Source organism: Cervus elaphus, chromosome 15 (genome assembly GCF_910594005.1).
Source record: "Cervus elaphus chromosome 15, mCerEla1.1, whole genome shotgun sequence".
Lineage (NCBI taxonomy): Eukaryota > Metazoa > Chordata > Mammalia > Artiodactyla > Cervidae > Cervus > Cervus elaphus.
The window spans coordinates 8244345-8271366 of record NC_057829.1 but is presented as its reverse complement, the minus strand read 5'-3'; the positions used below and the strand labels follow the sequence as shown (position 1 = coordinate 8271366).

At 40.7% G+C, this 27022-nt stretch overlaps 1 protein-coding gene across 3 annotated transcripts in view; it reads right to left on the bottom strand.

Moving 5' to 3' along the window:
• The window catches only part of PCNX2 (pecanex 2), a 301990-nt gene that overhangs the window by 165312 nt on the left and 109656 nt on the right, over positions 1-27022 (bottom strand). For all 3 annotated transcript variants that reach the window (XM_043925987.1, XM_043925989.1, XM_043925988.1), the window contains 3 exons: positions 25669-25760; positions 5709-5818; positions 4197-4293 (listed from right to left, as the gene is read on the bottom strand). In XM_043925987.1, coding sequence (XP_043781922.1) covers positions 4197-4293; positions 5709-5818; positions 25669-25760 — 299 coding nt within the window. The remainder of the gene's footprint in view (positions 1-4196; positions 4294-5708; positions 5819-25668; positions 25761-27022) is intronic.

Below are 27022 nucleotides of genomic sequence, written 5' to 3'. Positions count from 1 at the left end.
TGCTTGCATTCCCCTGGCACTGCAGAGGGTGGAACAGATTCCTTCTGGTTCATCCTTCCACTGAGAGTGGGCTCAGTGTCCCAGCATGATAAGTAAATGATCTCCCCTTTGTGACTACCTTGGCAGGCTTTCACTTCTCTTCCCCACAGTTGGAGGGCTGAAAACTGAGGCTCAAGGTTCCCTGATTAGGTATATGTGAAGGTTCCCTCGTTCACTCAAATTCTGACTTAATTATTCCTTATTATGTTGTCAAATTTTTAGTCACTCTTGAGAAAGATTTTTTTCCTTTTATTTTATTGAAATATAGTTAATTTATAATGTCATGTTAATTTCAGGTGTACAACAAAGTGATTTTATTTTATATAAATCTTCATTTTCAGGTTCTTTTCCCTTATAGATTATTACAAAGTATTGGGTATCATTCCCTGTGCTATACGGTAGATCCTTATTTATTATCTGTTTTACATAGAGTAGTGTGTATATGTTAGTCCCATCCTCCTAAAAAAGAGTTTTTTATGTTTTATTCAGAATTTTCAGTATTAATCAACAGGGTCTGATTGTAATAATTTAGTCTGCCATAATATCAGAGATGGGAAAGTCTCATTTGATCTCTCTTCCCCTCTCTCTAACTTACTTTGGTGTCTAAAGAGGGATTCGCACATAAAATCCTCTTTTCCTTCCCATTGATAAACCACCACCTTAACACCATACATTGAATAATCAATTCTCGGTTGTGACATTTAATTCTCACATGACACAGTCATATAAATAATTCTGTCACCTTTCTGTGTTTAACTGATTCACTAATCCCACCCTCTAATCTTGGATTAGTCTCATATTTTTGCTGATCACTCAATCTTTATAATGCACTCTTACACCTCAAAGTGCTAAATTCCTTTCTTATTCTTCTTTTTCAGATTTGTTAAACTATTATTACCTTCTATACTTCTAAATGAACCTTTAGAATTATTTCCCCAAGTTTTGAATATAATTCCTTTAGAACTGTTTTGAACTATATTAAATACATAAATTTATTAGAGAGATTTGGCATTTAATAAATTTCAGCCTTCTCATGAAAAATCAGGTTATATCTGTTTATCACCACTTTCAGGCTTCATTTACATTTTAATAGACTGCTGTAGCTTTCTCTATTTCTGATACTACTTGTTAAAATCATTTCTATTATCAATTGATATGTTTTGTTACTATTGTGAGTTCAATCATGTTTTTGTCATGTCTTCTATGGTTATTTTTAATGTATTAGAATGCTTTTGCTTTTCTAATTTTTTTGTGTCTCTGGTGGTGTTTATGAATTCTCTTATCATAGTTGACGTAAACTTTCTATGCATTTTGCATGAATACAATAACATACTGATAACCTACATTTTTTTTCTCTTTCAGGACCTATACTTGCCAGAACTTCTAAAACAACACTCAATTAAAGTTTTGTTCCCTATTTTAATGATAAATCCATATGTGTTTAGCTAATAACTATAATAGATCTCAGTACACTGAACATTTTAAATTCACTGTGGCATTTTATGTAGCACTTCATGCCCCAAACCTTTAAAAAGAAACTTAAGAAGCCCTGGTCCAACACTACAAACCCAGCAGATTTAGACAGCATGGGACTCAAAAAACCTAGATGATACAACCAATTATTTAAAAGAAGTAGTCTGAATAATACACATAAAAATTAGGTAACTTTGTTTGTTGTTTCTAGACGTCATAAAAATAACATATCTGAATGCGATGGGAAAAAATGTTGAAAGTGACGAAAATGAGGGTAAAAAGGGAAAGACCATGCTAACGAGGCATATGGAAAAAGACCAACCAGGCAAACCACTGGTGGAAAGTTTACTTTTATTAACCACTGAACTGTGGTAATAAACTTTGCGAGCATAACTTGTGTTGCTCATATGGAATAAACCCACTGCTAGAGCTCTGGGTATCTCCATTTCTAGATCACTGTCCCTTACAGCAGCCTGTAGGGCACCTAATCAGAATCACCTGGGTGGACAGTCTCATAAACATGTAGATTCCCCAGGCCAAGTGAATCAGAATAGGAGAACTGAGCGTATGATGTTCCCCAGGGACTTCTCACATTAAACTAAAATGTAAGGAAGAAAGAGAGAGACGACAGGCATAGGGAAAGAGAAAGAGAGTAAGACAGCCAGAGAGAGACATAAAGAAACAAAATCAAGGAGGGAAATTTCCTTGCACTAGGAAATAAATGGTATTACACCACAAAAACACTATAAAAGGTGAATCTGAGAGTCCCTTTAAAATATTATAATTAGATGAGAAATCTTTTCAGAGGAATGAACACACACATCATATTAAATCACCTACAAGTTATATGCTGTACCTTGTATGAAGCATTTCAAAGAATACCAAAATCAAGTAAGGCAACACCTAACCCATCACAGCTAATCATACTAATAAAATGCTATCTGTGTATGCTAGGCAAATTTCTCATCAGATTTCATTGTAATTCACAGATTATTTTTACTGCAATAAATCAGAAAACATCATCATCATGAAACCAAGGGGAGTGAGTTATTTCACAGATATCCATGGGAAACTCTTGGGTTGACTTCAGGCCACCCTATCACTATAGAAATTAATCTGGGAGTGTGAGTTTGATCTCATCCATGTAATTTTCCTGGTATAAATAATAGAGGTCTGGTTGCTGACACTACATTTGGATGTCAAGTGTCTTCTTTCGTTGCTAGCTGGCACCTCATCAGTCCCGGAAGCTCCACCTCACACCCTGCTTTTAGGTGTGTCTCAGCCCTAAAATTAATGACACAATTACACGGTGCTGAATGTCAATTATATCTCAATAAAACTGGAAGTAAAAATTAAATTCAATAATTAACAAACCCTTATTCCTAGTAAGTGATTTGTGCTTTGATTCCCTGTGGTAACCAATGCTCAATGCTTTAGCTTGAACGCTAACCATACTCAAAGGCACAGAGGTCTGAGTATGAATTCTTTGAAATTCTATCATGTTGGCTGTAATGGTGAATTACAATTTAACTCATCTAAATTCAGTGGAACGCACTGAACGCCCACTAGGCCTTAGGCCCTGGTGCTGTGGTGCATGTGTGCATGCTCAGTCACTACGTTGTGTTGAGCTCTTTGCGCTCCCGTGGACTAGAGCCCAGAGACCAGGACAAATGAGATCCATCTCCTGGCTGGAGGAGCTTGCAATCAATATCCTATTAAATGGTTCTCATTTGATCTGTTATTTCTAAGGAAAAAAAAAACAAACAAATATAAAAACACATACATGAAAAGCAAGACTGGGAGATAGCAGACTGCTCCAAGCTCAGTACTCAAGTGGGAGATTACCTAATCAATGAGCTTTGCTTTTCAAATTATTAAGGTTTGTAAGTTGATATCAAAGAGATACACCTGCTCAAAGGGTGTTTGAAACTGCCCCCAAGCCATTTTCCTGGTGAACAAAGAAGCAATATTATTCTTTTACAGCCTTTATTTTCTCTCTTCCCTCATTTCCTCCTTCCTTTTCCTCTTCTGTGCTCCAACCAATATGGCGGCCCCTTCCACAAAATCCTAGCATGCATGCTAAGTCACTTCAGTCATGTCTGACTCTGCAATCATATAGACCATAGCCCGCCCTGGCTCCTCTGTCCATGGGATTCTCCAGACAAGAATACTGGAATGGGTGGCCAAGCCCTCCTCCACAGGATTTTCCCAACCCAGGGATAGAACCCACGTCTCTTACATCTCCTACATTGGCAGGTGGGTTCTTTACCACCTGGGAAGCCCACAACATCCTAGCCATAAGTCTAAAGCCCAAGGGTCCCTCCCAAGGGATGCACAGATGTCAACCTTGAACCAAAATACACAGGAAAGAATGCCTTGAACTCAGCAGGAGACAGAGACAGAAGATGCAGAGAGGACTGCAGTTTGCCTGAACATTTAAGCTTTATTCATGCCCATCCCGCCTGCTACTTGGGGCCAGCAGTGTGTGGAACTGTCTGAAGGTGGCTCATTTGAATATCCAGGCAAAGTGCATTAGACTAAGTGAACACCTGTGGCAGGTGTGCACAGCATCTGCCTTCCAGAGACTCAAAGTGTCTACACCCTTTGAGCAGGCAGCTCAGCAGTCCATTTCACACCAAGTCAAGAGATGCTCCCTCATACATTATACAGCACAAATGTCTTACCACAGAATCTTTCATCTTCATGGGCAGAGGGTCTGAAGCTAAGTCTTCTAGATTTTGATGTAAAAATTTATGAAACAATTTGCACTGAATAAAGGACCTGAAAATGGAAAAAATACACAGGTTTTACTTTTCAAAATATGTGCCTTAAAAAAAAAATGGAGAATCTCGGGCCCCACTCTAGACCTGAATCAGAATCTGCAGTGTAACAGGATCCTCAGGTGATTCCCGTCATATTAAAATTCAAGAAATACTGCTCTAGTCTAAAAAAAGTATGTGTCTATTTCAAAGTCTGAGGGAAACAGCTTCACCTTTGACCTCACATTCACAGAGGACAAAAGTCAGTGTTCTCTCCTTTAAATTGTTCATAATGTAGAAAAAGAGTAATGTGTGCAGGTGATCACAAAGACAATGGGTGGATTTTCAAATTCCATCCAGATTAAAGCTGTCCACAGCAGGTATGGGTCCCACTGACCATCATGAGCTAGCTAAGCTCACAGAGATTCTTTATTTCGGCCAGCCCTCAATATGGTAAAATATTTGTTAAGAAAATCTGTGCAAATGATATTTAAATTCTCCCATTTTCCACATCTTTCATCTTGCTGCACCTGACAGCCTAAAATTATCACTTTTTCTACTTCCGCAAAACACTTCTATCCATTTTTATAACTTAAGTCAGGATCTCCCTTGTGTTAGTCACTCAGTCGTGTCCAAGTCTTTGTGACTCCATGAACTGTAGCCCACCAGGCTCTTCTGTCTATGGAATTCTCTAGGCAAGAATATTAGAGTGGGTTTGCCATTTCCTTCCCCCAGGGGATCTTCCCTACCCAGGGATCAAATCTAGGTCTCCTGCATCTCCCATAAATGTGGCCAAATGAGATGGTTGATGGTTGACTGGTACCTGAAACTATGGCATCACCTGAAGGGTTTTCAGGTCCAAAGTGCATATTTATCAAACACTTAAAAGACACAAAGAAAGGAAAGATTTGAAGGTATATTTTCTAGTGACTAAGGGTTATTATTAAACACATTTTAAAACTTTGGCACAGACTTCACTTTAAATCCAGAGGGCACTGACCATACTAAGAACAAAAAGCAACAAAACAAAACCTTTCCTTTCAGAGAGGCAAGTCTAGTCTCCCCAGGGTAGACTTTATCCCCCTGGCATAAAAGCAGTGGTGCCGCCTCATGGACCCAGAGGGCCTACTTGTCAAGGTTGGTGCTTCTCATGCAATTCCCCAAGGGAAGGTCAAAGACAGTGCCTGGGTACAAGAGGACATCTATCCCTGGCTTTGTGAGTTTTACTCCAAAAGCACCAGGGCCAAGGTTCAGTGTGTCCTTGAACTTGACCTCTGGTTTTCATTCATTTCTGGTTTCATTCATTAGTTCTGGGTTTCTCCCACCATCACCCAGGGACCAGCTGGTTTAACAGGGCAAGAGGTCAAGTACCCTGAGCACTGGATGAGAGGGTGAGGCTGCAGGGCCAGTGGACAGCTGTGTGTGTGTGTTACTCACAGGAGCACAGAGGGGTCACTGCTCTGCCTGCTCAGATGGTAGGAAAGTGCAACCAAGAGGCCACAGAAAGCTGAAAACAGCGCCGGAATGTGCTGCGTGCTCCAGGGTTCCTGAGCAAAAGATCAGAGAGCCAAGTCACTCCAAGGCTGGGTGTGGAAGAGCAGGGTCACATTCCAGAACATACTTAGCTGGCTTCCCCAAGGTCCAGCTGGATAGACATGGTGCCCTGGGATCATTCCCACCAGTGGACATGCAAGCACCTGATGGCTCCTGGAAATCTTGCCCGTGAATGTACCAGCACTGATTTTGAGAGGGCATTTCAAACAAATTGTACACATCTATAAGAATATATTTACTTCATCTTTTCTGAAATTAAGTACAGGATTTTTATAAGATGGAACATAAACCACATGTTGCTGCTTTTTAATTCAATACAATACTTAATAACAACTATAAAGATTGCATTTATTAATATTTATTTAATCAGTGGTTAAAAGGGAGTGAGTGCATGCGAGCTCGGTCACTTCAGTCATGCCCAATTCTTTGTGACCCTATGGACTGTAGCCCGCCAGGCTCCACTGTCCATGGGATTCTGCAAGCAAGAATACGGAGTGGGTTGCCATGCCCTCCTCCAGGGGATCTTCCCGACCCAGGGATTAAATCCGCGTCTCCTATAGATGTGTCAATATGGCATAAGAAACCAAATCAACTAGTGGACTGAGGCTCAGTGAAGAGAAAAATGGTTCGAAACGAAAACAGCAAGATACTTCACAATTAATTGGATATCAGCCCAGATGCCAATAACTGAGGCACTGCACCCAGGGCAAAGAAGAGACGCAGGGAATACGTGTTCCCATTGTGAGCAGTGCAGTGATCTGGGACTGAGGTCTCCTTCCTGATACAAGCATCATGCCTTTTACACAAAGAAGGAAACCTCTGTATATTCAGCCTTTTCAACCTCCATCGAGAATCTGCCGATGGCTTCCAAAAGCTGGACCGAGGAAAGGATTCCAAGACTGCTCCCTTAAGATTTTGATCCCTTAACTCACCAAGTGCCTTATTTGATAAGAACAAATTGTTCATTTTGCTTAAAATCAAAAATACAAGTGACTGAGTCAATTGTGCTCAGATTATACTTGTAACTACTCAGATGTGCTGAAGGAGTTAATGTTGTACTGGGTACAGAGAGGGGTTTCAGTTTCACAGGCCTCTCCCTCCTAGACATTAAAATGTATTCCTTCCATCTCCGCCCCAGCGAAGGTCCAGGACCTGGAGAGCAGCATCTGGAAGGAACTGAAGGCCCCCAGCCTCGCGGGGGCTGTGGAGCTGCAGCGGAGCAATCAGGTGGCAAGGCTGGCCGCTGATGCACCTCCAGGCGTCCAGTCTCCACAAGGGCTCCTCCAGGCTCTCAGATCAGTGTTTTCAGTTCTGGTGCAGGGAGCCTCTGGGGTTCTGAAGGCTCTAGGGCTTTACCTGTTATTTTCCTGATTCTTCCCATCAAATTTGCTGGTGAATTCCAGAGCAGTGAGAAAAGCATTCTCTGCTTCCCTCTTCTCTTCCCTTTGGAGTCAGCAAAGCCCCCTCTCAGGCCCCTCTTCCCATGCCCAGGGACAGAGGTCCTTCTTTCTTTCTCGGGCCAACCCTCTCTTCATGCCCACGAAGTCCTCCTCTTAGTCCACACACATCCCAACGTGGAGGACAGACATCCTCTCTCTTTTTTTATTTATTTTAATTGGAGGATAATTACTTTACAATATTGTGGTGGTTTTTGCCAGACATTGACATGAATCAGCCATGGATGTACATGTGTTCCCCATCCCATCCCTCAGGGTCATCCCAATGCAGCAGCCCTGAGCACCCTGTCTCATGCATCGAACCTGGACTGGCGATCTGTTTCACATATGATAATGTACATGTTTCAATGCTATTCTCTCAAATCATTCCACCCTCGCCTTCTACAGAGTCCAAAAGACTGTTCTTTACATCTGTGTCTCTTTTGCTGTCTCACATATAGGGTCATCGTTACCATCTTTCTAAATTCCATATATATGCATTAATATACTGTATTGGTGTTTTTCTTTCTGACTTACTTCACTCTGTATAATTGGCTCCAGTTTCAACCACCTCATTAGAACTGATTCAAATGCATTAACAGCTGAGTAATACTCCACTGTATATATGTACCACAGCTTTTTTATCCATTCGTCTGCTGATGGACATCTAGGTTGCTTCCATGTCCTAGCTATTGTAAACAGTGCTGCGATGAACACTGGGGTACACATGTCTCTCTCAATTCTGGTTTCCTCGGTGTGTATGCCCAGCAGAGGGATTGCTGGGTCATGTGGCAGTTCTATTTCCAGTTTTTTAAAGAATCTCCACACTGTTCTCCATGGTGGCTGTTCTAGTTTGCATTCCCACCAACAGTGTAAGAGGGTTCCCTTTTCTCTGCACCCTCTCCAGCATTTATTGCTTGTAGACTTTTCGATAGCAGCCATTCTGACCAGCATGTGGTCAGAATGAGGTCAGCATGAGGTCATTCTGACCTCACTGTGGTTTTGATTTGCATTTCTCTGATAATGAGTGATGTTGAGCATCTTTTCATGTGTTTGTTAGCCATCTGTATGTCTTCTCTGGAGAAATGTCTGTTTAGTTCTTTGGCCCATTTTTTGATTGGGTCATTTATTTTTCTGGAATTGAGCTGCAGGAGTTGCTTGTATATTTTTGAGATTAATTCTTTGTCAGTTGCTTTGTTTGCTATTATTTTCTCCCATTCTGAAGGCTGTCTTTTTGCCTTGCTTATAGTTTCCTTTGTTGTGCAAAAGCTTTTAAGTTTCATTAGGTCCCATTTATTTTTGCTTTTATTTCCAATATTCTGGGAGGTGGGTCATAGAAGATCCTGCTGTGATTTATGTCAGAGAGTGTTTTGCCTATGTTCTCCTCTAGGAGTTTTATAGTTTCTGGTCTTACATTTAGATCTTTAATCCATTTTGAGTTTATTTTTGTGTATGGTGTTAGAAAGTGTTCTAGTTTCATTCTTTTACAAGTGGTTGACCAGTTTTCCCAGCACCACTTGTTAAAAAGATTGTCTTTTCTCCATTGTATATTCTTGCCTCCTTTGTCGAAGATAAGGTGTCCATAGGTTCGTGGATTTATCTCTGGGCTTTCTATTCTGTTCCATTGATCTATATTTCTGTCTTTGTGCCAGTACCATACTGTCTTGATGACTGTGGCTTTGTAGTAGAGCCTGAAGTCAGGCAGGTTGATTCCTCCAGTTCCATTCTTCTTTCTCAAGATTACTTTGGCTATTCGAGGTTTTTTGTATTTCCATACAAATCATGAAATTATTTGTTCTAGTTCTGTGAAAAATACCACTGGTAGCTTGACAGGGATTGAATTGAATCTGTAGGTTGCTTTGGGTAATATACTCATTTTCACTATATTGATTCTTCCAATCCAAGAACATGGCATATTTCTCCATTTATTTGTGTCCTCTTTGATTTCTTTCATCAGTGTTTTATATATATAGGTCTTTTGTTTCTTTAGGTAGATTTATTCCTAAGTATTTTATTCTTTTCATTGCGATGGTGAATGGAATTGTTTCCTTAATTTCTCTTCATGTTTTCTCATTGCTAGTGTATAGGAATACAAGGGATTTCTGTGTATTAATTTTATATCCTGCAACTTTACTATATTCATTGATTAGCTCTAGTAATTTTCTGGTGGTGTCTTTAGGGTTTTCTATGTAGAGGATCATGTCATCTGCAAACACTGATAGTTTTACTTCTTTTCCAATCTGGATTCCTTTTATTTCTTTTTCTTCTCTGATTGCTGTGGCTAAAACTTCCAAAACTATGTTGAATAGTAGTGGTGAGAGGGGGCACCCTTGTCTTGTTCCTGACTTTAGGGGAAATGCTTTCAATTTTTCACCATTGAGGATAATGTTTGCTGTGGGTTTATCCTATAAGGCTTTTATTATGTTGAGGTATGTTCTTTCTATGCCTGCTTTCTGGAGGGTTTTTATCATAAATGGATATTGAATTTTGTCAAAGGCTTTCTCTGGATCTATTGAGATAATCATATGGTTTTTATCTTTCAATTTGTTAATGTGGTGTATCACATTGATTGATTTGCAAATATAAAGAATCCTTGCATCCCTTGGATAAAGCCCACTTGGTCATGATGTATGATCTTTTTAATATGTTGTTGGATTCTGTTTGCTAGAATTTTGTTAAGGATTTTTGCATCTATGTTCATCAGTGATATTGGCCTGTAGTTTTCTTTTTTTTCATTGGTCCCTACTGCCCTGCCTGGTTGGATGGCATCACTGACTCAATGGACATGAGTTTGAGCAGACTCAGGGAAATAGTTAAGGACAGGGAAGCCTGGTATGCTGCAGTTCATGGGGCTGCAAAGAGTCAGATACAACTTAGCAACTGAACAGAAACTGCCCTGCCTATAAAGATGCTGAAGTTGCTGACATCTTTATGAAACTAACATGATATTGTAAACCAGCTAGATGTCAATAAAGCAAAATAAAAATGCAAAGGTTCCCCCCCTCAGTTACACTGCAAAGCCAGGGTGCTCTCCCCTCTCCTCCAGTGCCCCTGTCAGCCTTGCAGGAGGCTCCTCACCAGCCAGTGCTTCTGTCATGCGGGGCACCTCCTCACAGCACAGGCTTCAAGGCAAGCCGATATGGATTTGGATCCTAGTCCTGCCAGGGATGAGCCGTGTGGCCTTGGTTAAGTTACTTTACATCTCTGAACACTGTGTTAGCTTGCTGTTCTTCAGAAAACAACACATACACAAGGGTTGCTGCAAGGGTACTTTTCTATACACCTGGCCATTTTAAAGTTGTTGGTATGAGAGGTTCCGTGCAGCCTCTACTTGATGACTGGTACCCAGTGCTCTGTGCCAGACTGTCCTGGGCTGTTTCCTCTCCTTCTATCCACAGTCAGCTGGTCCTAAAATGTTATCGATGCACCTTGCAACACACCTCCAGTTGGTCCCTTCCTTTCATTGCATCCAACAGGGTCAGCCGTCCACTGCCTCCTTCCAGGGCTATTGTTAACAGCTTCATAATGGGAAGATCTAACGATGGTCTCCACATCCCTCCCTACAACACTTCTCACTCAACTAACCCCATGATTCATCTCCCTTGTCACAAAAGAGTGGGCCTCCTCCCATAAAATGCAGATCAGTCACATGATTGTCCTCCATCAGTATTTTTCAGAGATTCCTATTGCCTACCAAAATAACCTACTCCACAGGAAGTCAATAAGCCAGCTAGGATCTGGCCCAAGCTCAATTCTTCAGCCTCCTTCCACACATTTAGGAGATTCACAGCAGCAAAACCATAAAGATGTGTTGCCTCCTGCCCCCACCACCCCACCTTCTTCATGTACAACATTTCATCTGCCCAGAGATCTCTTCCACCCTGAATCAGAGTTCATTCCCTCTGCCTGATGAACTCCTATCCATGCCTCAGTGCCCAGTATAAAAAGTCCCACCTGTTTGGTATAATCTCTCTGACTTCTCAGACAAATAGAAGCTCTCCCCTTGCATCAGAACCATCTTTAATACACATCTACCTCAGTTTTTAAGATATCTTAGTCCTGTTACTCGTGGGCATGGCTATGACTTGCCCTGTGGGGATTCCCTGAGGAGGGGCAGTTTGCATCTCCCTTGACCTGTACTTGGCACCAATGTTACCACATCAACCCATCCTTGACAGAATGACTACACAATCAGTTTTCATGAGTACATTCATCCCTCTTCTATGACCCCTGTGAAAAAAATGCTTCAACAAGGAAAGAGGGTGGGGCTGGGAGTGAGTCGGAGGAAGGCTCAAGAAGGAAGGGATATATGTATATTTGCAGCTGATTCACATTGTTGTTCAGCAGAAAGTAGCACAACACTCTAAAGCAAATATCCTCCAATTAAAAAAAAGAAAAAGAAATATTCTTGTGCAGTTCACCACCTTCAATACCACCTTGGCAGAAAGGATTTCAATAATAAAGATATACAAAACATTGTATAGATTTTTAGAAAAAGAAAGAAAAGAAGGTGAAGAAAATAGGTAGCTTAGATCATGTGGGCCAGGCAGTGAAAGGCCACAGAAATGATAGACTATCAGAGCAAAGATATCTCATGACCTTAAAACTATTTTTTTTTCATTCCAACCACAGCCCCAGTGACAATTTATTCTGGAACTTGGGAGTTTTAGTCTTTCCTTGAAAGTTCATCCACCCCACATTTACTGGCCACCTCCCAGGTGCCAGGCACCAAGGAGCACAACTCTGTGGAGGACAGCACAGGTGTCGAGGGAGGGAAGAACAAGAATATCTGTGATGAGGAGTGACAGGCAATGGACAGTGAAGTGCCTGGTGCTGGGTGCTCACTGGGCAGGAAGCAGAGGCTCCAGTGAGTCCAGAGAGTGGCATTTAAGTGGAGCCTCGCACAGAAGAAATGCAGAGAATACCGTCCTTCCCCTGTAGTGGCTTCTGGGAGCACCAAGCTGGGCTCTGGGGGTGCTGGGGGTGCATGGAGCTGACCCCTGCCATCCTTACCTATACTCTTCCTCTCCCTGCTCTGGACACCCACCTGCACCTTCTCCTCTTTCCTCTCATACTTGGTTGTTACAAAAACATGGACAAAAAGTTTTCTGAAAGAGAGAAACCTGCTAAATGGCATTTCCTCCCTCTGATTTCTCTGTGCTTGCCTCTTTGCATGTTTATTCACAATTTCGTGAAGGCAGAGGGCTTCCTTTCACATGCAGCTCATTTAAGAATGCAAAAAGGAAAAAATAACTATGAGAAGGATTTAGTAACCATGACCATGAAAATAATGGTCCCTGAAAGGAACAAGGAGAAACAAGTCAGGAGAATATATGTCAGCAGAAGTGGATTCCAGGCTCATCACTTCCTGGAACGAATGATTCTGTGGAAGGGACTTAGTGGTTCAGCTTCTGCTTCTGTAAAAAGGTGACAACGACACCCTTCCTGAAATACTGCTGCAATGCCTTAATGATATTTGAAATGGCCTTCCATGCTGCAAAGTAGTATGCCAATGTTAGTTTTTTATTAATTGGAAAAGAAAGGGCACCCATGATGGATGGTCTTCGCAGACAATAAATTAAAGTGAAACTAAATATACTTAAATAATTAAGTTTACCTACTTTTATTCACCCAATACCCTTATCTAATTCTCCTCTCATTTACTCTCCACTTAATTAAATCTCTGCAGTACAAACGTGAAAGGACAGCTCCTAGCACTGAGGGACCCTCCCTCTTTACCTACTAAACTAGCAGTTGGCAGGCAAAAGAACGGGAGGTTAAAAATATCTAATAGGAAACAGTGGAGCTAGAGGGGAGGGACATTGTCCCCATTCCTTCTACTTCTTAGTATTTATCTCAGCTTGTCACTACAGGTCTGTATAAAGATCACTTGATTAATCTGTGATCCCTCCACTGGGTCGAGCCCGTTGAGAGCAGAGACTCATGTTTCACCCCAGTGTATTCTGAACACTCTACACAGGGCCCAGGCCCTGAAAGGCCCTTAATAAATACGTATGGTACCAATGCCCTGGATTTGAGCAACCGTTACTTCCTTATCCTGTGATGCAGACCTAAGAAGGGAACTGCCTGGATCATTTTATTCAGGTTACCTACACAGACACAGAAGGTTGGTTTTTCCCAGTGCAGAGCAGTAGTTAAAAGCATGGGCTCTGGTGCAGGACTGCCGGTTCCCTCCCAACTCTGCTGATTATTAGCACAAAGATACTGGGCAAGCTTTTAAGCTTTTTAGGTGGCACTAGTGGTAAAGACTGTTTCCCTAGTGGCTCAGATGGTAAAGAATCTGCCTGCAGTGCAGGAGACTTGGGTTCGATCCCTGGGTTGGGAAGATCCCCTGGAGAAGGGAACGGCAACCCACTCCAGTATTCTTGCTTGGAGAATTCCATGGACAGAGGAGCCTGGTGGGCTAAGATCCCACCTGCCAATGCAGGAGACATAAGAGGTAGGATCATTTGTTAGATGACTGAACAGCTCTGTGGCCACAGGGACAGAAGAGAAGGGACAATATTTCCTTTAACAATGTAAAAATGAGATGACGCCAGAGTGGCACAGTTATTCTTCCAAGAAGCAGCGTGAGATGAAGGTTGGCGGAGTTCAAATTCCAGGTGTGGCTGTACATATTTCCTACCCCAACCTCAGATCCTCAAACAACTCTTCCCAGAAAGAACCTGGGCTCCCCTGAGCTTGGGCAGACTGTAAAAAGGCAGACCACCTGCATCTCCCTAGGCTTTCTACTGGCAACACCTTCAAGCTCCAAGTTCTTAGCATTGTTCATTTTTTCAACAGATACAGTTATATAATATATAAAATAGGAGGCAAATTTCTCAGGGAATCAAGGCTAGAAAAGACTATTGGATATACACGAGTTATTTTTTCATGTTCAGAATGCCAACATTTGCAAAACCATGCCATCTTCAGGAAAGATTATTTTCAATTTGGAAGAGATCTTCTAACTGAGCTAATATCATCCCTTCAAATTATTAATCAAATAATAAGATAGGGAGATTGGAAGAGACTCACTCAAAGTGGCAAGATCAGTACCCAGCCCCTACTTCAGTGCACTGTATCTTACACCACCCTAAATACTTCTACAGCCAAAATGTGCAAAGTATGTGGACATCTCATGACTTCCCATTTCAAAAGGCTGGGTATCACTATAATTGATAAGAGCTCCCAGCTTTACAAGTTGTTTTATTATTGTATCTCTGCCATTCAATAGTATTGAACATCGTTTTAGATAAATGCCTGTTTTAGGGTTTGTTATAACACATGGTAGGGTGATAGCCCAAAGGAAGAAGTTATTTGAGAGGGGCTCAGAGGCAGATTTCTAGAGGCCTGACTAAAGAGTGTGGTTGCAAAGGAATGAACTTGAGAAGAGCATATTACAAATCATGCAAGGGTATAATTCTTCAAGGCTGTATGAACCTGCATTCAAGCATGGTCTGGGTATGCTAGAGAATGTGTACTGCTAGGTTAATTATAAAGGTGCCACTCTAACTCACAGACTTAGAGAGTGAATTTATGGTTGCCAGGGGGGAAGGATGGGGGAAAGGGATAGATTGGGAGTTTGGGATTGACATGTACACATTGCTATATTTAAAATGGATAACCAACAAGGACCTACTGTATAGCATAGGAAACTGCTCAGTGTTATGTGGCAGCGTGGATGGAAGGGGAGTCTAGGGGAGAATGGATACATGTATATGTATGGCTGAGCTCCTTTGCTGTCCAAATGAAACTATCACAAAAGTTGTTATACTCAAATATAAAATAAGAAGTTTAAAACAAAAAAAAATTAAAAATAAGAAAGATTTTAAAAGGTACCACTCTCAAACAAATATGAAGTTCACAGGAAGAGTTAAGCATGCAGAAAATACACTGAACAGAAATAACCTTTATGGTTTATCAACCCCAAACTTTCTACACTGGGAAGAGAGACAGCTGGGTGCCACTGACTGAAGATAAAACTAAAGGAAATAATCTTTGACATCAGCAAGGGAATCTGGATGTAATTTAAGGAAAAACTTCGTGACATTGATGACTCAATAAAGTACAATTAAGGAAACATTAGCATTTCCGTTTCCCAGTTATTTTAAAACACAGATATTTTCCATGGAGAGTTAAGAGACAAGCTTGCTTCAGAAAGAAGGAAGAAGAAACCTGCTGCAAATGTCTCTTTTTACGCTTTCACTGCATAGGAATAACCTGTTTTAACAGCTCTGCAATTTAACACACACACAACTAAATAAACAAATTGAGAACAAGAAGGAACTATTCAGGATCATTTTACATAATTATGATTTGGGGTGGGGGGAACACAGCAAGATAAAATGGCTTTGTCCATTTCTTCCATTCCTTTCTGCTTAATCTCACTCCATTCCTTTCTCACTTAATCCCCTCCAGGCTGTTCAGTCCCGAGTTACCGAGTCACCGCACCTACCTACAACTCCCTCCAGGGCCTTGGCTTGCCTCCCTGTCCAGGTTTTTTTGGGCAGGACTGCCCAGGACAGGTGGGAACCCTGTAAAAGACTAACTATGGGATGGATGGGGCTTTCCACAGAGTCAAGAGCAGCTAAGGAGCCAAACTTCTAGCAGGAGTTGAGCCTGTCAAGTTCAGAAATATAGTTTTCTATATAATAATATATATATGTTATATATATTAAAATATAATAAATATTTAAATATATTTAAAATATTAAATATATTTTAAATAATAAAATATAATAAAAATGCATTTGAGGATGTTTATATTTTTTAATTTTTAAAATGTATTTTAATAAATAATTTATTTGGCCACACCGTGCAGCAGGTGGGATCTTAGTTTCCCAAACCAGGGATTGAATCCCTGTCTCCTGCAGTAGAAGCAGGGAGTCTTAACCACTGGATCACTAGGGGAAGTCCCAGGATATTTTCATTTTAATTTTGGGAAAGAGGAGAAAACATTGACACTTGAGAAAGAACAGAACCACAGATCTGAAGAAGGATTTTGAAAGAAAACAATCAAATGCACTGGGTATTTTATCTGAAAGTTTCAGTTCATTGCTCAAATAGTCTTATTTCTGCAAAGAGAAGTGGAAAGGAAGAGAGGAGATGCTGACTGACATTTTTAGTGGATTTTTAAAAATATAGTAGAACACCCTACATTTAAAAAATATTTTCATATTTTAAATGTACATGTATGTCTTGAATTTTATATAACTACATAAAATTTATTTTACTCACACACATATATACAGAAATGTACACAGACACACAAATACACACACACACATATATACACACACAAATACCTATATTTTGAGGGACAGAGATAAGATTTTAAACCTATTATGCACTGATATGAAGTGTATATCATGTGACAGTTTGCTTCAAAAATCAATGTCCCTAATTTGCTTTGAGAGGAGTCTCATGGGCCCCTGAATTGGGAATGATATGGATTGATGAGTGCTGGCTTCATAAAACTCCCACAGGTTTTGAAATATTTTTATGAGGTAGAAATAAAACTGTCTAATAGTCCTACAATTTTGTGGTAGATTTCATATGCATTTGGGAATTCTTTTGATGAAAATGCATAAGGAAGTTCAGCTTTGTATGAAAGTACCTCTCTAAAGAGAATCCTAGTTTCAGCATTTTTTTTCTGCAAAACCTGAGACATCTCTATGATGGAATTTACAGGGCAAACAGAATTTGGTCATAAAGAGAAGTAAATGGACCAAATTTCACTTTGCTATGCCCTTCATATCAGATTCACACAGTCATTTTAAGGGAAAAGCAATAGATTTTTCTTAGCCCATTACACATCAGGGCATTTCTGAATCCAGGTTTTCATATATCCTAAAATAAGACCTAGATCATATCACTTTGATATAAGTCCTATTTCTAGGACTATTTTGACATGAATCTTATATTGAAGTAAAAGAAACTCTGTGCCCCTCAAGTTCCCAGAAGATCAGATTCTGTTTACATCTCACGGCCATGGGTCAGCATGCGGCGGGCAGGCACTTCCGAGCGTGCATGGGCACCTCCAGAGCCCCCCGCACCCAGCGCGCATCCCACAGCAGCCCCTGTTGACATCCCCATGGTCCCAAACACCTAGCGGGCAGCCCCAGGGCCTAACAATGAGCCTAATTCATAACAGCCAGTCAATATGTGTTCAGTAAGTAAATAAATGGTCACATTAACAAATACTATGAGTAAGACTTCACTGTCTGCTTAAAGAAGGTTTCCTTATTTCATAGCTTTTTTCATTTCACACGGTGTGGTCAAAAAAAGCCAATTTGACCTTTAAGAATAGGTGCTGGGGGAAAATGAGCTCACTCGCTAGCAAGAAAGACTGACAGGCACTACCCAACATAGATGAATGTAGATAAATAAGCACATGCACACAGACTTTCTGGAAAATACTGACTGGCGGCTCAGTGGTAAAGAGTCCACCCGCCAATGCAGAAGATGTGAGAGATGTGGATTTGATCCCTGGATCGGGGAGATCTCCTGGAAAAGGAAATGGCAACCCAGTCCAGTATTCTTGCCTGGAAAATCCCAAGGACAGAGGAGCCTGGAGGGCTACAGTCCATGAAGTTCCAAAGAGTCAGACACAACTTAGTGACTAAACAAACAAACAAAACCACCCAACATAGATAAATATAGATAAATAAACACACAAACACACATACACACAAACTTTCTGGAAAATACTGCCATTTACCTTACTTCTCATAGCCGTCTTCTCTGTTATCTGCATTTATTCAATCCAGAAGTTTATAGAGTATCTTTTAGGCAACAGTGGACTTTTTATAGAATATGAAAAAAAACATATATAAACCATAGTCATGACCTTTAGGAGCTCATGGTCAAACTAGGGGTAAAGAAAAGTACTTACGAACAATATCGACAAAAATAGAACCGATGTACCAAGCAAAAGCTTGACTAGCCACTTGACATACACTGTCACGTTCAGACTGTAGCCCACCTTTAAAGGCAGGGATCACATTTTAAACATGAGGAAACAGAGGCTTCTACTGTACTAGTTATTGTGGGAGTATCTGTATTTCCCACAGAACTAATTATATTCAGAATAGATAAGAACCGACATGAACACCAAAAGGACAATAGAATTTTGGAAGAGAGAAAGATAGACTCCCACTGGCATGGCCAGGACTAGCATAGTTTTCCATCTCTACTGGGACCACCACTGCTCATAGCGCAGGCCTGGAATTCTTTTCCACCCACCTTCCCCTCTCCCCGTCCACCACTCTACAAACTGGACAGCCACCAAATCCTACCAATGCTGATTTCACAACACTTCCTGGATTTGACCCTTTTAAACTCTGTACATCCGATCTAAATCTGACTCCAGATCTTACTTTACTCAGCAACTGCAATTCCATTTTGAACAACTGAGCTATCATTCTTCCTCCTGTTTTTTTCCCCCCATATCAGTGTCCACTGCCACTGTCAAAGGCATCCAACATTAGCTTAAGGATCCAATCCAATGTTGACTGGGTTTGGAGACCAATGTGTTTAGTCGTAAGTCATGTCTGACTCTCTTGAGACCCCATGGACTGTAGCCTACCCAGCTCCTCTATCCATGGCATTTTTCAGGCAATACTGGAGTGGGCTGCCTCTCCCTTCTCAAAGGAATCTTCCCTATGACTCAGGGGTCGAACCCGTGTCTCCTGCATTGCCAGCAGATTCTTTACTGCTGAGCCACCAGGGGAAACCAAGAGATCAATTACACATGTTCAACTTACTAGAAAGCGAATGTGACAGAAAGCACTTGCTGCCCATCTAATATTCATCTGCCCTTCTTCCCAACCTTACTAGCTGTCCAGACAGCTAAAAGATTTGCAATTCCCACTCCATCGCAGCTAGAAGTGACATGGATCTACCCATAAAATATAATCTGAAGTCTAGAGTAATAAAAGTGAATTACAACTTGGAATTTGTTTTCAGACGTATTACTATTAACAGCATCACCATTATGTTCATCAACATCATCACCATCAACTAATTATGCTATTAATAACAATACTTTCCATTTATGTTGGTTTTCTACTGCAGTGCAACAAATCCCCACAAACAGTGGCTTAAACAACACAACATATGACCTTGTGGGGTGCTGCCTGAGGCCTCAGGGCATGGCATGACTGCTTCCTCTGCTCAGGTTCCATCAGGCTGAAATCCACAAGACTGCAGCGCCACCCAAGGCAGCAGTTTTACTGAGACTTGGCTCTTCTTCCAAGCTCACTTCTGGCTCACAGAATTCAGCTTCCTTGCAGCTGTAGGACTGGATTTTCTTGCTGGCTTTTGCTGGGATCTGCTAGAGATCTGACAGGCCAGACTCAAGACATGCAGTCCTCGCCATGGGCCATCTGCAACACTGTTTACTTCTTCATGGCCACGGGGAGGGTCTCTGCTGTTCTGTCTCTGACCTCTATGTCTTCTCTTAAAGTGCTTGCCTGATTAGGTCAGACCCATCCAGATAATCTCTCTTCTGACTGACTTCAAGTTAACTGGTTAGGAACTTTGGTTACCTCTCAAAATCCCTCCACCTTTGCCAGATGATATAACTAATCACAGAGTGACACCTCATCGTCCTCCTGGATCACCCACATTCAGAGGGCAGAAATTATACAGTGCAGGCATACCAGGGGGCAGGAGTCTTGGGGCAATCTCAGAATCCTGCCCACCACACCATTTAATGAAAACCCCTGAGCTAGGCACTTTATATACATTATCAATTTAATTTCATTCACTTCTGACAGCATTCATATGAAGTAGTTATTACTAATCCATTTTACAATTGAAAAAAAAAAAAAGAAAACAATGTGAATTAGCCATGTGCCCTTAGGCAAAAACTTCAGCACTCTGTTCACATTCACCACTGGAATATAGAAATGCTATTACCTTCTTTATGCATTACATGGAGTTATAAAAAAAAAAGGGCAAATGAGAAAACACTTGGGAAATTATTCTGAAAATTAAAGTACCATGGATCTGGAAGGTATCTTATATGCCTGCGAAGAGTTCTTTTGACTAGAAAAATATATTTATACTTCAAATGTGCTAGGGAGAAGGGCATGGAAGTGAGATTTTGAAAAGATATAAGATTTGGGAACTGTAATGTTAAATCTTTTCATCACTCTCTGGACCTCCATTTCCTCACTTTAAATAATAAAATGAAGGGGCTGGGATAGGGGATGTGTAAAGTCTATTTCAGAACTAAAACTATTCTATGAGTTTGTTTTATATTTATATTAAAGATCTGAATGCAGGGGAAAAGCCATTGTTTTAGCTGCAACCCTGTGGTATCTGGAAGAATGTGAGCAAACTCCCACAGCAGTTGTTAATGATGCTTGCGAAACATTAAATTATAATAACGTACCTCCACCTCTGGGTGTCCCTGCCATCAATAAAATAGAATCTCTTTGTAAGGGGTAATAAAAAAAATAGAAATCATAGTTTTTCCAGACATACAGAAAGCCCAGCTAATTAACTACTGAGCCATTTCTCCAGGGAGCAAACATTCTGGTTGATTCTGTATATCACTGTCAAATAGTTAAGTCAATGAGGGAGTCCATTTACATGTTACTTGCTACCATCTTGGATGAGTCAAAAAGAATATGAAATTAAAAGAGGAATAAAATTTCTTCCTCTAATTAACATTCCAGAGAGCAAAATTAAACCCCAGTCCCTCAATCTGCTTCAATCAAGTGAGAATAATAAAGATCACAGATATAAATACATATCAAGAACCATATAGAGAAACACATCCTTGGCAAGGCAGCTGACATGCTGAAATTGCTCACAAGGGCCCTTCAATCCATCACTACACAGCAGAGATAAAAGGGGAAAAAAATCAATTCCAGTAGTGCAAAGTGTAAGCATAAAAGTCATAAACAAAAGCATCATTAAATAAGAAGTGGAATCATAGCTCTGGGAATTTTAGGTTGAATGTGGGTGAGCTTTTCTTTTTTCCTAAGGATCCCCTTGCCAATTTGTTCAACAGATTCAGTCAGTTCACGGCATTTAATAGGTGCTATTTTTTTAAAGTGGGGAGTCTATCTGAGACCATTAGAATACTCAGGACTCACAAATGAGAAGGGAGAAATGCAAATTGCTCTATTTTTAACTAAAAGGTGTTTCAAAACTGAGATAGAACATTAAGCTTCTCTAACAGCAAATCATGCTGTTTATCACAAGGCATGCTTATTCTATGCTGAGCAAGAAAGTCAGTATCTCTCTGAGACTAAATAAATCTTTCAACGTACCCCAGTTTCACCTGGTAAAAAGACTTCAACATGTAAGCAAACCCCAGAGTCTTTGAAGTGTTCAGTCCCATACAGAGTTGGCGGTGTGCTTTCAAAGTGGAATCTATTTACTCTGATCCAACAGTGACTTAAGCTGATGGCATGCCATAAACAGAAAGGAAAACAGAAATAAAAGTCTCTGCCCAGGATGGTAAATAGATTTTATCTCTTGGGCTGGCTCTGATCATTTGGTACTGGCTGCATGTAATACGGTCTGGGCATCTCAGAGCCCTACTGACATCAGTGAGCAAAAATGCTGTCATCAATTAGCAGTTTCTGGTATGAGGAAGGAACTGGACTTGGGGAGGTGAGGGAATGACTGCAGATGTCCCACAGCTAGGTAAAATTCCCAAAAGAGTTCTATCTTTTTGAATTCCAGATTCTTCAATAGTTTCCAAAACCCTCTAAGAACTTTGCAAGAAAAAGTTATTTCATAATCCCAGGAGTGTACATTAATTTTGATAATATTTGAACTGGTAATAATAAGCCTTCAACATTTGTCAAGGAAATTCCTTGGAGGTCCAAACACCATCCGGTGTTTGGAAGAATATTCTGTCTTCCATAGATTCAACAACAATACTATTATCAATGAATTATTTTTCACTCTCAAATGAGGCTTACCTGATCAAAAACATGACGCATGAGACAAAGGTTGATCGTAAGTCAAAGGTTTAGAGTAAGCAGGTATGATTTAACAGTTGACACTGACAGAGAATCTGGAAGTGAGGTTTCTGGTCTGACCACTCACGGAGTGACTTGGGAAGTCAATTCATTGAACTTTCTAATGTCTTGTTTTCATCACAGCAATATAACCAGATGTCTCTTTCCCCTAGAAAAATGTGTTATTGATGGAGTTTTAGATAGTTCTGTCAGGAACATTCTTAGTTATAGTTCTTTCTTTCTTCTCCAGTATATCCATTATACATAAGCTATACCGCTTGTAGTTGTCCCAAAGTTCTTGGATATTCTGGGGTTTTTTCAGTCTTTTTTCTCTCTGCTTTTCCATTTTGAAAGTTTTTATTGACATTTCCTTAAGCTCAGAGATTCTTTCCTGAGTCATGTCCAATCTACTTATAAGCCCACCAAGGGCATTCTTCATTTCTATTAGAGTGTTTTTAATCACCAGCATTTCTTCTTGGTTCTTTCTTGGAATTTCCATCGCTCTGCTTACACTGTGCATCTGTTTTTGCCTGCAGTCCACTTTATAAATTAGCACCTTTAGCATGCTAATCATAGTTGTTTTAAATTCTCAGTCTGATAATTCCAATATCCTTGTCATATCTAGGTCTCGTTCCAATGCTTGATATTTCTCTTCAAACTGTGTTTTGCTTTTCAGTATGCCTTGTAATTTTTTTTCTTGGTAGCCAGGCATGTAAGAGGAAAAAGGTAAATAGACCTTCAGTAATATGGTATTAATGTGTGAGGTAGGGAAACTCTACAGTCTAGTGATTAGTTCTATATTTCGGTGACCCTGCGCCTCTAGACGGTAAACTTCACAAGTGCTTCTGAGTCCCATCTCCACCTTAGGTGGGACAGAATGGAAAGAGTGGACTGGGCTGGAATTGGGTATTTCCCTTTCCCACATGTAAGGCTGGAGCCAAACTGGAGTTTGGCATTTCCCTTCCTCCAGGTCAGTTAGGCTCTGGAAAAATCCCAGTACTTTAGGCTACAGTAAAATCTTAAGGCAGGCTTGGTTAAGAACAGAATACTCTGCTATATTTCAAAATGGTTACTCTTCCCCCTCCACCTACTGAAAGCAGGAGGATTCTTCTCCAGTTATTCACTGTTGAGCTCATGGGGTGAAACTCACAAGAGTGTGGGACTTTCCTACTGACTGGATTCACTTGGGGTTATTAACTCTCAGACTTGTCTACACTGAGCCTTCAGCAATTTGTCAACTACAGTTCGGGTTTTCCTCCTCTTGGTACTGGTTCCCACAGAAGTTTCTGTTCCTGGGCTCCTGTTGCAGTAAGTTTTAGTTCTCTGTATTTACCTGTCTATCTCTCCAGTTTTGGAGGCAGGAATTTATCAAAACTTACATTTATCAAAATTTGTGCTCAGTTGTGTCTATCTGTCTGTGACTCCATGAACTGTAGCCTGCCAAGCTCCTCTGTCCATGGAACTTTCCAGGCAAAAATACTGGAGCTGGTTGCCATTTCCTTCTCCAGGGGATCTTCCTGATCCAGGGATCAAACCTGCATCTCCTGAGTCTCCTGCATTGGCAGGCAGATTCTTTACCACTGTGCCACCTGGAAAACTCTTTATCAAAACTTATCAAATTATGTATATTAAAAATATGTGTTCTGCAGCACACATATTATATCTCAATGAACCAGACTTTCAAAAAATCAATGAAAAATAAATGTATAAACAAGCAAAGACTGGAACATAACAGAACAAAATATAAAGGGTCCTGCAGAGAAAAGCTTGTGACCCCCAAATTTTATAGGCAGTCATTTTACCAAAGAGCAGTAGAAAGAGGTTTTCAGAAAATACCTTAGTAATTTTCCTGAATGGAATACCTGGGTCCTGTGACAGAATAAAGGAATTATATTTCAAAAGCAAGAACCCAGAAACACTAATTATATAATTGTTCTATGTGACAAATATATATGTGATGACAAACAAATCCACCAAAAGTATAAATGTGTTGACAAACAGATCCACCAAAAGCTGTATGCTACCCTTATGTATTGGAAAAAGGAGCCTTCTCCTCTGCCTTTTTTTTAATGCAAAAGAAGATAATCATATGAAAAGGATGGAAGGAGTGAGAAGGGAATTATGCCATTGACTACCCCAGAGAAATTCAACTGTGATGCATTGGAAGATGACATTACTGAATTCCTCTCTTCCACAAAGAGGAATAAACAGTTACATTGCTGCCACTGATATTGATGAGTTTAATACGATTTTAAATTAAAATCTTTTCAAAAGTCAGTTAACAAATTCCATATACTCTCTATTTAAAGCCCTTTGGAACATATATCATTTACTCTTTTGCATTTAATTTTTATTTTATCAAAGACATACTTGTGGTGTAACACATTAAAGGCAGAGTGTCCGTAAAGTCAAGAAATAAGTATACTATCAGTCAATTACTTTTTTACTGATTGAAAATGGCCCTGAACGTGTTTTGTTTCAGACTTCATGGACCCTCTGCAGTTCTGCATGTAGGGATGAACAGCAGTGGTCCTCTGCCCATATCACCCATCTCTTTGCTCTAATTCCTGCTGCCTGAAGGCAGTGACTTTCAGCTGTTTCTCCTTCACCTATTTTCCTCCATATTTCCAAATAACACGCTTTTGTTATTTCTTGACTTTTTTCAACTTCAGATATTATTTGCTGACTTTCTAATATGGAAGACAAGATTAAGACCTCTGCAAAGTCAGACAGGCATACACACATACACACATACACACACACACACACACACACACTTCATCTCCCCCTATTCTGCTATTATAGTTGCAACTGTTATTCAGACTGTCATAAATACAACATATTATTCACAGCTGAGCCATGCACTGACCACACATTTCTTTTCTGATACCACTTGTTCTTTTCCAAAAGTTAATGCTTATCTTGTTTTGTTTTATCATCCTAGGTTTCCTTTGCTGCCAGCCTGGGTTTTACCTTTCTCCATCTGAATAAATCTATGGTCCATCTGTTTTCTGGATTCTAACATTTTTTGCTATCACATCCATTCCTGTTCTCTGTCCATAAAGCTCTATGCAATTGTATCCTTTTCCCATCTTCTGAGTGGTATTTCAGAAGGAAGCACCAGTAAGCAAGTGGGAGCCTGTTTGCCATGTTAAGCCAGAGCCCCTCCCAGTGTCAGTACCTCACTGGGCCAGGCAGACACCTGCAAGCGTGGGGGGCTCAGAGCAGGTGGGCTTTGTGGTCAGTAGCAAACCAGGTATCTTAATGCATCTTCTAGACCACTGAGACCTCAGCCTCCAGGCCCTGTTACTCCTGATGCGCTCAGATCCTGTTCCTCTTGTAGTTGGAGGAGATGCTTGTTTACTCCCCACACAGCTAATTCGCTGGACGTGAGAAGACGGCCCGTGGCCTCGCACCTACCTTCACGGCACTGAAGCAGAACACGTGCAACACAGCCGCGGCGGACGCACTCCGGGCCACGCTGTAAACGGCTGACAGCATCCCCGAAACGGCTGGAACACAAACAGCAAGGGTTCCCTTCTGGACTGGCAGGTCTCACGGTCAACACATACGGTAAGAAAGCGAAGTTTGTAACTTTCAAATGCAGAATGCCTGCCAAAGGGGCAAAGCCTCAATCCACAGGGCAGCCAAAAAGCACTGGGTGACGCTTAGCACAAGAAAGACACCGACCTTTAACTAAAAACTCAGGAAGACCACAGTTAGAAAGAACTTTTGATAACTTTTAGAAGACTGTGAACCAGTCATTGTGGAGGTGGGGAGACCTTCTTGCTTATAGTTGGAAGCTCCTGGCCCAGGAAAGATCAGAGATGTGATTTCAATAGAAGAAAGGAGAGAGAGAGGGACAAATATGGAAATGGAAATTAGACACAGATAGGGATAGATAAATAGATAAATCTATCCACAAATAGATGATGGATGAATAGATAGATAGATGAGAGACAGACAGACGAAAGACAGATAATAGAAGGATGAATAGATGAATAGATGTACAGATAGATGGGTGGATGAATGATAGCTAGATAGATGAATAGATAGATACATAGATATTAATAGATGAATAGATGATAGACAGATGAGAGATAGATAATAGATGGATACATACATAGATATATAGAGATGGATGAATAGATAGCTAGATAGATTAATAGATAGATAAATGAACGGATAAATAGATAGATAAACAGAACAAGCCAGCACTCCTGTGGGTGTAGGTGTGTGTGTACGTGTGTGTGCATGTATACAAGGAGGAGGTAGCTATAACAGATCACCCACTATGCTCTAATGCTTTATGTACATGACTTCATGAAATCCTCACAGCAACCCCATGAGATCAGTATGTTAGTTTCCAATTAGAGAAGAGTAAGCTTTAAAGGTAAGAAATCTGGGTAAAGTCTCCAAGTAAGCATTAGATGAAGCTTTACCCACCTTGGTCAGAAAGTAAGGGACACACCAAATGAAAGGGCGTAGGTCACCTGTCTGTACAGGCCCGCACACAACACACACTCACCATGTCACACCCACATGCTCCCAGACTAACTCATTCAGGCACATGCTCAAATGCACATGCTCACACGCTAACCTCCACTCACTCACGTTCACACACATTCACACATACAGCTTTTCCAAAGAATTAGAGGGTCCCTAAACCAAGTCCAGGCTTCGCTGGTGGCTCAGATGGTAAAGAATCTGCCTGTAATGCAGAAGACCCGGGTTCAATCCCTAGGTCCAGAACCACTCCAATATTCTTGCCTGG